The sequence below is a fragment of the Trifolium pratense genome, linkage group LG4, assembly GCF_020283565.1.
Source record: "Trifolium pratense cultivar HEN17-A07 linkage group LG4, ARS_RC_1.1, whole genome shotgun sequence".
NCBI classification, from domain to species: domain Eukaryota; kingdom Viridiplantae; phylum Streptophyta; class Magnoliopsida; order Fabales; family Fabaceae; genus Trifolium; species Trifolium pratense.
The window spans coordinates 10,756,365-10,769,490 of NC_060062.1; the positions used below are offsets into that span (position 1 = coordinate 10,756,365).

General features: G+C 34.5%; 3 protein-coding genes across 3 annotated transcripts; all 3 read right to left on the minus strand.

The window, feature by feature from the left end:
- Nucleotides 1–427: 427 nt before the first annotated feature.
- On the minus strand, nt 428–2,655 carry LOC123924562 (protein RTF1 homolog). The gene has a single exon (XM_045977504.1). The coding sequence runs from the start codon at nt 2,653–2,655 to the stop codon at nt 676–678; it is 1,980 nt and encodes a 659-aa protein (XP_045833460.1). The 3' UTR covers nt 428–675.
- Nucleotides 2,656–5,426: 2,771 nt separating this feature from the next.
- Nucleotides 5,427–8,297, minus strand: LOC123924561 (pentatricopeptide repeat-containing protein At3g09040, mitochondrial). Its single transcript, XM_045977503.1, has one exon. It carries the CDS (start codon nt 8,295–8,297, stop codon nt 5,427–5,429), a length of 2,871 nt encoding a protein of 956 aa, XP_045833459.1.
- Nucleotides 8,298–10,778: 2,481 nt separating this feature from the next.
- LOC123923210 (protein PHOTOSYSTEM I ASSEMBLY 2, chloroplastic) lies at nt 10,779–12,696 on the minus strand. Its single transcript, XM_045975894.1, has 4 exons — nt 12,487–12,696; nt 12,230–12,292; nt 11,914–11,960; nt 10,779–11,139 (listed from the first exon to the last, which is right to left on the minus strand). The coding sequence occupies exons 1-4, from the start codon at nt 12,634–12,636 to the stop codon at nt 11,052–11,054; spliced, it is 348 nt and encodes a 115-aa protein (XP_045831850.1). The 5' UTR covers nt 12,637–12,696; the 3' UTR covers nt 10,779–11,051.
- Between the last annotated feature and the right edge of the window lie 430 nt (nt 12,697–13,126).

Consider the following 13,126-nt stretch of genomic DNA (forward strand, 5'->3'; position numbering starts at 1 on the left):
TTCATAGGACTATGTTTGTACTTTTTTAGGCATTCCTTGAGCTAGAGCTCCTCTTTGGAGCCTCGTCGTTCACTTTCGTATCATGCCGCCGATAGTTGCACGACCACCTTTGGCCGATCCTGCTCAAAACAATTCAATATCTTATTGCATTCATCTGAATGAGAAACCAGTTGCAATTCTTTCCCCTCCTCTTGATGGTCGCAATTACCATGCTGGTCAAGATTGATGAAACGCGCCCTCATCATGAAGAATGAGTTTCTAGTTCATACTAAAACTTTGCCATTGATCAAATACAATATTCTAAATGTGGTCAATTGCAATATAATTTTTTTTTAAAAGTCTCTGCAACGACATGCAACTGCAATTATATTCGTAATTTAAAACCATGGTCACAAATTCTCAACCACTAGAAGAGGTAAGAGCATGTAAATTTTACAAACAACTAGTAACGACAATAAAATAAATGAAATTAAATCACCACTAATAATTCATAGAATAAACTTTTGAGTTCTCCTTATGATGAATTGTTCGGGAGAACCCGAGTTCGATTCCTAGTGAAAACAATTCTTGATCAAACTTTACTTACCTCGCGGCCGAACACTGAATTATCGGGGCCCCTCCCCTTGGAACATGAGGGTTAACACCAAAAGAAAATAAAAGAATCAAACTTTTGAGTCAAAGAAGCCCCATTCTTCTCTTATAGTCACTAATTGTTAATGTAAGAGGATGCTTTCTCCCATCATTTTCAGGTACTTGGTAACCAACCGTTGCTTCTATCTTTTGTTTCCTTGCAAAAAACACATCTCTTCTTTGTTCTTGTCCTTTACCAAATTTCTTAAGTTCAGCCAATGAAATTGATACCTCAAAATCATGCAACATATTTGATTCTGTTCCAACATCCACAGGAGCAGTAGTATCAATCAACTTCCCTGCATCAGCAGCTTCTTTCAATGATTCTTTTGTAGCCTCAACACCAACAATTTTTTGTTCATCTTTTTCTCCTTTACCTTCTTTATTCTCTTTTCCTTGATCTTCATTATAGTAGTTTCTTGACCTTGTCCACCTTCTAGAAAAAGGATCATACCCTTCCTCGCCCGCTTTCAAATTCGCGTTCATATTTCTATGCTCGGACAAATTTTTATAATTCTCAACACGATTCTTTCTGTTCATCTCATCAAGCCTAATAGCCTTAACATTGTTCTCTCTCGCACGACGCAACGCTTCTAATTCCGATAACTTTGTTTGAATCCTCTCCATCCATGCCTCGTCGTTTTTGCTTTCCGCAACCTCGAACTCCCTCTTCAGCCTATCCTTTTCTACTGCAATATTCAACGGCCTAGACGGTGCAGTTTTCTTCTCCTCCAACATTTGTTTCACCGTAGCGGCCGAGTAAACATATGTGTTTGTTCTTTTTATAGCTTCCTTCTTTTCCTTTACATTTACCTTGCTTGGTCTATAGCTACATGTTCTCTCAACTTCTCTAAGCCATTGTTTGAATTCTTTCTCTAATGGTGTAGAATCAGAAACTACAGCCACTTGAAATTTAGCAGCAGAACTTTCACTTCCCCAAACACAAATTAAGTACTTATGTGTCACTCTATTTTCTACCTTGTAGTGTTTATTAGGATCACCACTTTCAACCTTTTGAACCATGCAGAGTCTATAAACAGGTACATTCTCTGATTTTCCTATACCAATTCTCACAAAACAACCAACCATTAGTTCCTCAAAAAATGGTTCATTTAACCATTTAACAAGCCTTGATCTCCTTATAGTAATTTCCTTTATATCCTCAAATGTTGGTTTATCTAAATCATCGATGTTCTTATCATCATCACTGTCAACTAATTCACCATCATCATCCGAAGAAGAAGATTCTTTTTCGCTTTCAGATCTCACAACACTCTCACTTTCACTTGAGCTACTTGGATTATTTTCCAAAACTTCTGTCTTTTTCTTCTTCTTTTCTGATTTTCCATGATTCTCCACGCTTTGTTGCTTCATCCTTTTAGCACGCAGTTCGCTTAATACATCGCCTTTTGCAGCTGTTTTCTCGGCGTTTCTAGCAGACGAACGAATCTTGGTAGATGAAGGAAGAGGTGGTGGTTTATTATTAGAACTAGAAGCTTTTGCAATTGTTTTATTCTTTTCTCTATTCATTTTCATGATCATTTTCTCTTTTAACTCTTTGTCGCCTTTCTTCGTTGCTCTTTCAGACAAAATCATTTCTCTTTCGAGTTCTGTCATCTTAGTAAGCCTTTTTTTGTCATCTTCATTCTTGTAAATATTTCTACCAATATCATCAGATTCTTCACTGCTATCATCTTCTCTAATACCATTTTCATGATCCTTCGATTCACGTTCTTTTCCTTGGCTTTTACCTTCATCACCAACATTATTATTTTTATTACTTCTTTTGGTGGTTTCCAATTCAAACCTCTTCTTCAATGGAACATTGGATGCACTTGTTGTTGTTGACCTTTTGTTTACATTACCAACACCTTTATCAGAGTCTTCCTCTTTGGAATCACTTTCATCATCAGAGAACGCTGCATCCTCGTGTTTTGTTCTTGTGTTTCGAATCTTTTGTCGCTTTCTAACCGGAGAATTCTTCCTACCGGCTGCCTCTAGAAGCATGTTTTCCAAGTCTGCCATCCTCACTTTTCTGTTGTGACTTGCAGTCCAAGTTATGTTAATATGTATCAGTGTTCCTGCTTTGCATGACACCAACAAATTTGTAATTAGTTTTTGATATGGAGTTTCGAAAATCATTGAAATTTGGCTTCTTTTTATTTGGTGATGATAATGTATGCCATCTAGTTAGAAACATTACCATATTGACATGAAACTATCGAGACTAATCTCAAAATAATTGAGATTCATTTAAAGGATTCACCTCTGCTAATTAGGGAGGCCAAACCTATCACGATAAATATCATCCCGATAAAATTGGCAAATAATTCCATCAGTTAAAGTGTTAAACCCAACAAGCTGAAATCCCCTATTAGGCAATTTATCAACACAGTCATTACCCTCCCTAAGAATATAAGAAACTTTGAAACGAATGCCTCTAATACGATTTAAACAATTCATACATTTGTTATGAAGATGGGACAATATATACTATCCATTTAAAGATTTTTTACACTATCAACATATCATAATCATCGAATCATTGAAACGCTTAACTTTAATTATAACTTACATCTATAATCAATTGTAACTTTTTGATGGTGTAAAACCTTTTACGATCACATTCTATCAAAATTAAATTCATTAAAATATATGTAAATGTTGCAATATGAAGAAACACATGCATTCAATAAAAATAAAAAAATGAAACAGATATGCTACAAAATAAAAATGAAAAATGAAGGAACCTTACCAAGAGGCAAATGTATAATGGAATACCAAGATCACAAGGAATGGCTCAAGTCATAAAATTCAGCAAATAAAGTAAAAAATTGTTGATTGTTGCATAGGTTATATTGTTATTACATTCAGCAAGAGTAATTTGAGGTGTCCTATCATCAGTGGATACCTTTTGCTGTGTTTTTAGTCCCTCTGCTGAGATTTGAGATACGATATTCATGTAACTAAAACTTGTGTATATTATTTAGAACTCCCTATTTTTGACATTCTAACTCCTATAGTTATGTACAAAATGCACACGTATTGTTTGACTACTTTTAGATCAAAATAGTGAAAAGTTATATACTGCTATTATTATTTTATTTTTTTATAAAATACTACTATTATTATTGGTTAATTATCATATATATATATATATATATATATATATATGCCAACAATTTTGATCTATGGTTTCTCTGGACTTTGATTTTCTTAGCTTTTTTTTAATACTAATTTTAAAATTATATAGAGTGTGGTTTACGTTTGTAATGTATTGTTTTTAAAAAAAATAAAAAAATTAAAGAATTTTGCTTAAGAAAAGTTTAAGTCAGAATTAAAAACAACACAACAAATTACCTTTAACTTATTAATCTAGTTTTTTAAATGAATATAATATTTTAAATTTATACGCAAAATTCTTTGTATATATATACATCTATTTTTATGCAACAATGAAATTCAAAAAAAAAAAATTGTATTAAGTGTTTGTGTGTATAAACATTTTTTGTAATACTAGCTCGTGGTTAACTCAAATAGATTGTGAGGTTGGGGGATTTGAAGTAATCAATAAATTCCACCTTATGTAAATAAACATTAATTATTTTAAAACTTCATAATTTTATCATAAGTTTTTGTTTTTTACATTCTAAATAGTTGGTATGCGGTGTTTGGGTCTTGTACACTTTGAATACTGAATTTGATTTCTATTGATCAAAAAATATAATTTTAAAAAAGTATAACTCTGAAAGAGAATGACAGGACATATCCTTGTAATTGCATCATTATGAAGTTGTAAAATGCTAGCCACGGCTCAAACCATATGGTAAACGTAAATGAAGACTTTCTAGGCAGATCTGAAAATATAGACACAGCCTACTCCACAACTTATAAATCTAAAGAAGAAGAAAAATAGCGATATGGCCTCGTTGGCCACAGTGATCTGTTTTAGGCACAAGACCATCAAAGAAGGAAGAATAGAGATATGGCCTCCCCACTTGGTCACTGCTATAGTAATTTTCGCATGACAGGGCAATGTTTTGCCTCATCAAGCACATAACAGAAATAAAAGGGCAATAGGGCTTTTTTAAACTTCTCAATCAGAATCAACATTAGTTTGTTATGAAATGGACATGAGTCGAATAACCAATGTAAAATATTATGCAAGAAGCAACCGAAGATTGTAAAGTTTAACATAGCATAAATGAAGGCATTTTAGAGAAAGAAGCTGACCTCATGAGTCTGAAAGAAACCGGTCCAAGCAAAGCTGCAACTGAATCTGCTGTTCCAATAAGAGCAACGAAAAGGAGAAGAAGAATGGAAACATGTAGGACAAAGAGAGTGCAACTTTTCTTTCTTAATAGTAGATGTTAAAACAACAATTTTAGAGCACAAGACAGTACTGCAACACAAATGTTTAAAAAGAATGACTTTCAAGTTCCCCACTAGTTGTAAATTTTGTAATTCATTATGCAACAGCATCAATTTATATTCTAGTAGAAATATCAATGCCATGTGAGAGCATTCTTTTGGTATTTTCATCAGTTTTCAGTTCGATGATATCAAGTTCACAGCAATAAATATCCATAGAGTGATGAAATCATTCACGAAGCATCACAGAATGAAAATAATATTGCTACCAGTTTACCAAAAAGCAATAAGAATACATTATATTCAACCTTTGGAAATGATCATTCATTTTTTCTTTCCCTTTCCAGAAACAATAAGAAACATTTTAAAAATAAAATAAAGAATAATTTATTTCCATCTTTTCCCACTTTTTTGAGCAACTAAATTTAACTGGCCTGGGAAATTCCATCTTCCTGCAAACTATTGTCTCTCATTAGTGATGTCAGATGCTTCAAAGCATGCGAAATTTCATCAGAACTAGGATGCGATATATCACCTGCGACAAATGAGTTTGTCTTTTGCCCCACTACAATCCAACTACACCCAGGCATCTTTTGGATCTCTTTCTGTACCATTGTTCTCCTCAAAGATCTAGCTTCATCCCAATGTCCTAATGCAGAATACATATTAGAAAGAAGTACATATGGAGAAGAATTTTGCGGTTCTAACTCAATAAGTTTTTCGGCTGCTCTCTGTCCCCTTTTTTCATCCCCGTGTATTCTGCAAGCACCTAATAAATTGGCCCAAATCATAGCATTGGGTTCAACATCTAGTCCATCGATGAACTCTTCAGCTTCTTTGAGAAAACCCCATCGACCAAGAAGATCAACCATGCAAGCATAGTGATCTACTCTCGGCTGAATGCCATAATAGTTTACCATGTTGTCGAAAATTCGTCGACCCTCAGAAACCAATCCTGCATGGCTACAGGCAGTGAGCACTCCAAGGAATGTGACATCATCCGGCGTAACAGATGATTGATTCATCTCATCAAAGACCTTCAGTGCCCTTTCTGCATAACCATTTTTCGCAAACCCAACTATCATTGAATTCCAAGAAATTGTGTCCTTTTTTATTGCCAATTCCTCAAAAACTTTAGCAGCATTTTCTACATCTCCACATTTAGCATACATATCTACAAGGGCACTGCTGGTCAATTCATCTAAGTCAAAACCAGTGTGGAAAATCAGAGAATGAATCTCTTTACCATCTTGCAGTGAGGATAAGAGCGCACAGGCTCGCAGAACGGTAACAAATGTTGCTTGGTCTGGTAAGATATTGTTGTTACGCATTTCTCGGTACAACTTTAAGGCCTCATCAGTGCAATCATTTTGAGTATGTCCAGAAATTAAAGCCGTCCATAGGACAAGGCTTTTAAGGTTAGATAACTCCGAGAAAAGAACATTTGCTTCTGTCATCCTCTGTGAGTCCATATACATGCCCAACAAAGAGGTACCTAAGAATTCACTACCACATAAAAGACCACTCTTTAATATAGCACAATGGATCTGCATCCCTAAAATTACCTTACAAGGATCCTTACAACAATCTATAAGGCTTGCAAATGTGATTTCAGATGGTTTCATTCCCAATATCTGCATCTCATGCAGAAGATTAATCGCTTCTTTTGTATCTTTTAGAGCATATCCTGCAATCAGAGCATTCATGGAAACTACACTCCACTCGGGCATGCTAGAATAAACTTTACGTGCATCTTCAATTACCCCGCACTTGGAATACATGTCAATAAGAGAGCTTCCGGCAAAAAGGTTTGTCATTAAACCCAACTTAACTGAAAGGCTATGGAATTGCGTTCCTGCTTCTAGTGCCTTAATATTTCCACAAGCACTAAGAATGCTTGCCATAGATACCTCGTCCGGTACTATGCCATTTTGAGTCATTCTCCGAAACATGTCAAAAGCATCAGTTTCCTCTTCTTCTTGCACGTATCCAACAAGAATGGCATTCCACGAAATATTGTCTCGATATTTCATGCGCTCAAATTGTTTCCTGGCTTCCTTCAAAGCTCCAGCCTTAGCATACATATCAACCAATGCATTGTTCACGCATAAATTATCCGTAAACCTTTTCTTGATAATAGTTGAATGCAACTGGCGACCGATATCCAAAAATTCAAAGCAGGCGCATGAACTCAAAATGCTAGAGTACGTAAACTCATCCGGCTCATTTCCACACTCCATCATTTCAGAAAACAACTTCATCACACCAATTAAACAACCATTCTGCGCATAAACTCCGAGAATGGTATTCCACATAACAACATTTCGTTCACACACAACATCAAACACTTTCTTTGCATCACATAACATTTCACATTTGCCATACATATTAATCAAAGAACTCGCCACATAAACACTTGACTCAAAACCTAGTTTAACAGCCTCTCCATGAACTAACAAACCATAACCCAAATCACCCAAACCAGCAATTGCACTCAAAACACTCGCAAGCGTAGACCTCGACGACTCCACATCATTCTTCCTCATTTCACGATAAAACTCCACAGCCTCTTTATAAAAACCTCTCTTACCATGACCAGAAATCATAACATTCCACACAACAACATTACTACAACTATCCATCTCCATCTCATCAAACAATTTACACGCATAATCCAACTTCCCTAACGCAACACAAGCATTCAAAACAGTAACAAACGCCAATTCATCTAAAACAAAACCACTCCGCATTTTATCAAACACATGGAGTGCGTCTTCATACAAACCAACACGAACATAACCACTAATAAAAGCAGTCAACGAAGCCGTGTCAAATTGTAATAATAACGAATCTACAGCCAACGCAGAATCAAACAATGTTCGAGCGGAACTCAAACATTTACATTTGGCGTAAAAATGAATAAGGTTACGTTGAATTAACGAATCCAATTCGAAACCATTTTTAATTATAGAACTATGAAGTAACTTCCCAAACTCGAGGTTTTCGAGTTTTGTACATGATAACAATGTGGTTGATAAAATTGTATGATTTGGTTGTTGAGATGAGTTTATTAATGAGGTGTAAGTTTGAAGAACTTTCTGGAATAAGCCTTGGCGGGAATAAGTTGAAATGAGAGAATTAGTTGAGTTTGTTGTAACCGTTTCGAATGCCACGTGGGCATTGGAATGAGAATGAGTAAGTTTGGGATTGTGGAAGACATGATGGGGTTTGAAGAATTGGGAATTTTGAGAGTGAATTATGAGAGTATTACATTTTGTTCTAAGTGATTTGTGCATCTATTTCTTACTTGATAGATAGCTACAGAGGAAAATGTTGTGAATGAGTGTAAGGTTTTTGTGATTTGTTTGTGGTGGATGAAGGATTCGTTTGTCTGTTTGATGCGTTCGTTGTTTTTGGTCGGTTTTAGATATTTGAATTTGACAGTGCTACTTGTTTTCTTTTGCCCCTGCAGCCGCGGGAGTTCAATCACAAGAATTTATATTCGGCGCTTTATAAAAATGATTAATTGCAGTTTCGGTCCCTATTTTAATTATTTTGTAGATTGGTCTTTTATTTTAAAATAGAAACCAAATTTTTTTTTGAACAAGCCAAAATGAGATCTTTATATAAACAAAAGTCTACTCAGCACAAGACGTACCAAGGAAGACTAAGTAAGGTTACAAAAAAGTCAAAATACAAGGACCAAAAGAAACTATACAAAGCCCAAACAAAGCATAGGACTAGACCACCAACTATGACAGTTCAAAGCTAAAGTACTACTCGTCGCATTCAACCACCTAAAAGAAAAAGTCTTGATCTTGTCCAACATATGATGCACTGTGTTTGCTGAGCCTCTGAATAAACTGTAATTTCTTTCGGTCCACATAACCCACACACAAGCCAGCCATATAAGCTGCATGAAAGAACGTCGTGCTCGAAGACCACCTGCTGAGTATGTAAACTGAACAAAATGATCTGGAATAGTCTGAGCTGTCACCAAAGAAGAGCCAATCCAAGAGCTAACAAGAGACCAAAGAACACCAAAGGTACTGCAAGAAAGGAACAGGTGCTGAGCCGTCTCAACCTCTCCGCATCTAGAAACACAATGATGGGCCGCCTCAGATAAAATCCCTCGAGTAACCATGTTTGCTTTGGTAGGTAACCTGTCCCGCAAGAGTCGTCAGGCGCAGATGGAAACCTTCAAAGGAACCTGACGATGCCAAATAAGACCTGACGCATCATCCAAAGTAATTGCATCCTGTGTCGTCAACAGCTGATATGCACCCCGAACAGTTTAAACGTCATCCAGGTCAGACTGCCACTTCCACCTATCTGGAACATGGTCCTGCAAAAAGAGGGTAAGAAGTAAAGACTGACACTCCCCCAGCAACTCCTCCTCCCACGCCCTCAACTGACGCCGCCACACCCACGCCGCTCCTCCAATCCCCCAACCCTGCATAAACATCTCAGCCACTAAAGCCGATTTGTTTTCTGCCAAGTCAAACAACCGCCCAAACCGCTCCCGCAATGAGAAAATATGCAATTAAATCGCTCATCTCATTGAAACCTAAAATAAACATAAGGACCAAATATGCAATTAAGACTTTATTTTAATGAGGTAAACACAGTTTACGAGTTGCGTCTACGTTTCGATTCCACATAGCTAAAACGAGTTAACGTAAAAACTAGATTTTGACAACCTTGGCCACTATTTTTGGATATGATTTCCAATAAACCTGCATTATTCATGAATCATATGGGTATACTATTGGAGATTCGGGAACTAATGGGTATAATACAAAGTTTTGGACTTTGATATATAATTGTTAGGGGGGAAAAATCCAATTTGTAAAAATCGGTTTAAACATGCTATATATGAGGTCAAAAACACATTTTCCATCATGGGAAAATTAGAGGACTTGTCCACCTTAACCGTCACCTTTGTTCTAAGTGCTTTGTGCATTTATTTGTTACTTGATAGGTAGCTATAGAGGAAAATGTTATGAATGATGAGCTTATAGCAAGTACTGATTGATAAATTAGTTTAGAATGGACAAATTAATTGTTAATAAAATTAATAGTTGAACTATTTTATAAATATGAAATGATATAAATTTTTAATTTTTTTTTTAAGTAAGATATATCGATTTTTTTTACCCATGAACGAAAAGGTAGACAGACAACAAGCGCCCCTAAATCTTTGTGTCATGGTTTAATGAGGGATACAAATTTATGTTTTTGCCCTGTCCTCCCAATTTGTCTAGTCACTAAAACAGTTTTACAATCAAACACAGTATAACTGGAGTTGCCTTAATCAGTCTCTTATTTTTTTAGCAGATTAAACACACTTGTAATTTAGTTGTTTAAATAATGGAAAAGTATAAACTAATATATAAAAAATTTAAGTGGAGTCATTTAAACCACCAAATTAAGTGGTATATGGATGTGTATGCAATATAAGAGTCCTTAAAGAATTCATCACAAAATAAGGGTGAATTTCATGATGAGGATAATGAAAATGACAACAAGAATGGGGCTCTATATTTTCTTCAACAATAACAAAAAGAGAAAACTTATATGCATTTCTTTAGATGCAGTTTTTCCTGTTCCTCTCACAAAAAAGTGGTTATTTATATTTTTTAATTAAAAAAAGAAAAAGAAAATTGTTTTTAAATAAAAATAACTTCCCCCATGTATCTAGCACAATAAGAACTGTGTATATGGAACTGTACATAAGTTTGATCCTAACAAAAAAAACAAGAATGGGGTGGATGAGATTGAAGTTTTCAAAACATTGGATACTCACATAAGTCTCCTAAAACACATGAATTTCAAGTAAATAAATTCAACTCAAAACTTGAATTGCCTTGATATTTTTTCATTTTGCATTCAAGTCCTTCTAATCATACACACGTGACATGTACATCTTTGTCAATTATAAAAACATAATAAATATATCAAAGACATATATACATGCATGTAATTTTACACTGTATCCAAATTCTCCACACACTGCAAAAAAATTGGTGGTTGTAATTTGTGAAGCTTCTTTATCTTTCTCCAGTTTGCTCTGGGGTCAACCCTCCCTTTCCACAACTGGGGCAACTGATTAACCCAAATCCTTGGCAGCCAAAACATCTATACCAATATATATTATAATTAGAAAGATTTATTAAATATATTTTTAATCTTCATAAACTGTTTTTTTTTTTACGGTAATCTTCATAAACTTATATTTCTATCATGTTTATTAGTTTCTTTTCATCAATGTTTGGTCCCTAAAATGACCAAATTAAAGTATAAACATTCTAAAAAAATTGTAGTTACTAAATATTATAAGGGGATATTTTAAGGCAAGTGCCTCTAAACCTAAAAAACAACATTTATCATCGTTGATATTTTGAACATTTTTATCGACATCATCCACACTAGACCCTATCCATCATAGTAGAATTTGTCAAATATTTTGTAGACATACATTTTATTTTACTCTTTTGAATATAACTAACTACAGGGATCAAATTCAAAGATTGATACTCTTATAAATGAATATTGGGCCTAACTCATCCTTACAAAACCGGCTTTTAAGGTGAGGATTGCCTCTAGTTTATAAACACTTAATCAAACCATCTCTCAACCGATGTGAGACTTCTTAACACACCCCCTCGCGTCCAGCGCTATTGGGCTTGATACGCGGATATAAATGGTAGGTGGCCCGATATCGGGTGGCCCGACAAATCTTGGAGAGGCTCTGATACCAGGCCTAACTTATCCTTACAAAACCGGCTTGTAAGGTGAGAATTACCTTTAGTTTATAAACACTTAATCAGTCCATCTCTCAACCGATGTGAGACTTTTTAACATATACATATATGATGATAGTATGAATATCAAGGAAGAATAAGAACTTACTTCCAACGCTCAAATATATTTCCATTATTTTTATTCGTTCCTGTTCCCTGTCAAAGTCCAAAGCAAATAGTCTTTAAATTTAAACATAGTTAAAATGTCAACATAAGCAAATTTTAAATCTACTTTTAACAATGTACCATAAATTATGACATCATTAAAATGAATTATTTTAATCATATAACTTTCATAAAAGTCACATATTAGATTCCAATTATGCATTTACAAATCCGAATTCAACTAACAAATATCAATATTATTAAACTAGACACATCTCGATTTGAAATCGCAATTTCACTTATTTGAGTTTCAATGGTACCTTGCATCCTGTACATTCAATGGCCCCTTTGCCATTGCAATTTTTACAACTTTTTTTAAATATCTGCACGAGTATGGAAACTTGAAAGTCAATAATAAGCACCCAATTAATATGAAATGGATTTTTTAATCACTTTTCCTTATATTTTGTTAGAAATATATACAAGCCACAGTTTAAACTTTAAACATAAAAAATATTTCAAGCAAAGATGGAACATTTTAACCATATAGTTTGTGTGAGCTAATTAAAGTACAAACCGAATCAAATGAAAATCCTCCTCCAGATTTTGAAGCATAAGTAGTGACTGTGCTCTGTCTTCGTTGTATAATTGGTTGAAGTGGTTTTTGATGAATAAAAGGTGATGGAGTTGCCACGCCATTGCAGCAACAAAGAGAGATGAATGACATTTTTTCTTGTGATGGTGTGTGTGTCTTGCAAACAAGGTGGATAATAACAGGAATTTCATGTATGTGTGGTTGTTCTTTTTCTTAAATTATTTAACGGATCTCGCTAACGAGTGCCTCGGGGTACTATTTAAGCATTCTATTTAAAAGAAATTTTTTATTTAAAAAATGGACAAAACTTACATGCATTTCCATACATGCATTTCTTACTTTTCCACTCACAAAGAGGTGGTTATTTGTGTTTTTTCATTTTGAAAAAATAAAAGAAAATTATTTTTTAATAAAAAAAACTACCTCTTTGTGAGAGGAAAAGTAAGAAATGCATGTATGGAAATGCATGTAAGTTTTGTCCTTAAAAAATTAAACACTCTAATTTTCAATGCGTTGACTTTACGTATTTCCATAAAAATTCTATAAAAAACTTACTATTTAAGGGATTAAATAGTGCCCTGAGGGCACTATTTAGTATTTGCCTTATTTAATTGTTTCTATT

What these genes read in the sequence shown, in the direction of transcription:
- LOC123924562 (XM_045977504.1), bottom strand. Translation starts at nt 2,655, where the DNA reads ATGGCAGACTTGGAAAACATGCTTCTAGAGGCAGCCGGTAGGAAGAAT.
- LOC123924561 (XM_045977503.1), bottom strand. Translation starts at nt 8,297, where the DNA reads ATGCACAAATCACTTAGAACAAAATGTAATACTCTCATAATTCACTCT.
- LOC123923210 (XM_045975894.1), bottom strand. Translation starts at nt 12,636, where the DNA reads ATGTCATTCATCTCTCTTTGTTGCTGCAATGGCGTGGCAACTCCATCA. An exon ending in GAGGATTTTCATTTGATTCG is followed by an intron (nt 12,293 to 12,486) that starts GTTTGTACTTTA and finishes ATACTCGTGCAG; the next exon opens with ATATTTAAAAAAAGTTGTAA. An exon ending in AATATATTTGAGCGTTGGAA is followed by an intron (nt 11,140 to 11,913) that starts GTAAGTTCTTAT and finishes ATATTGGTATAG; the next exon opens with ATGTTTTGGCTGCCAAGGAT.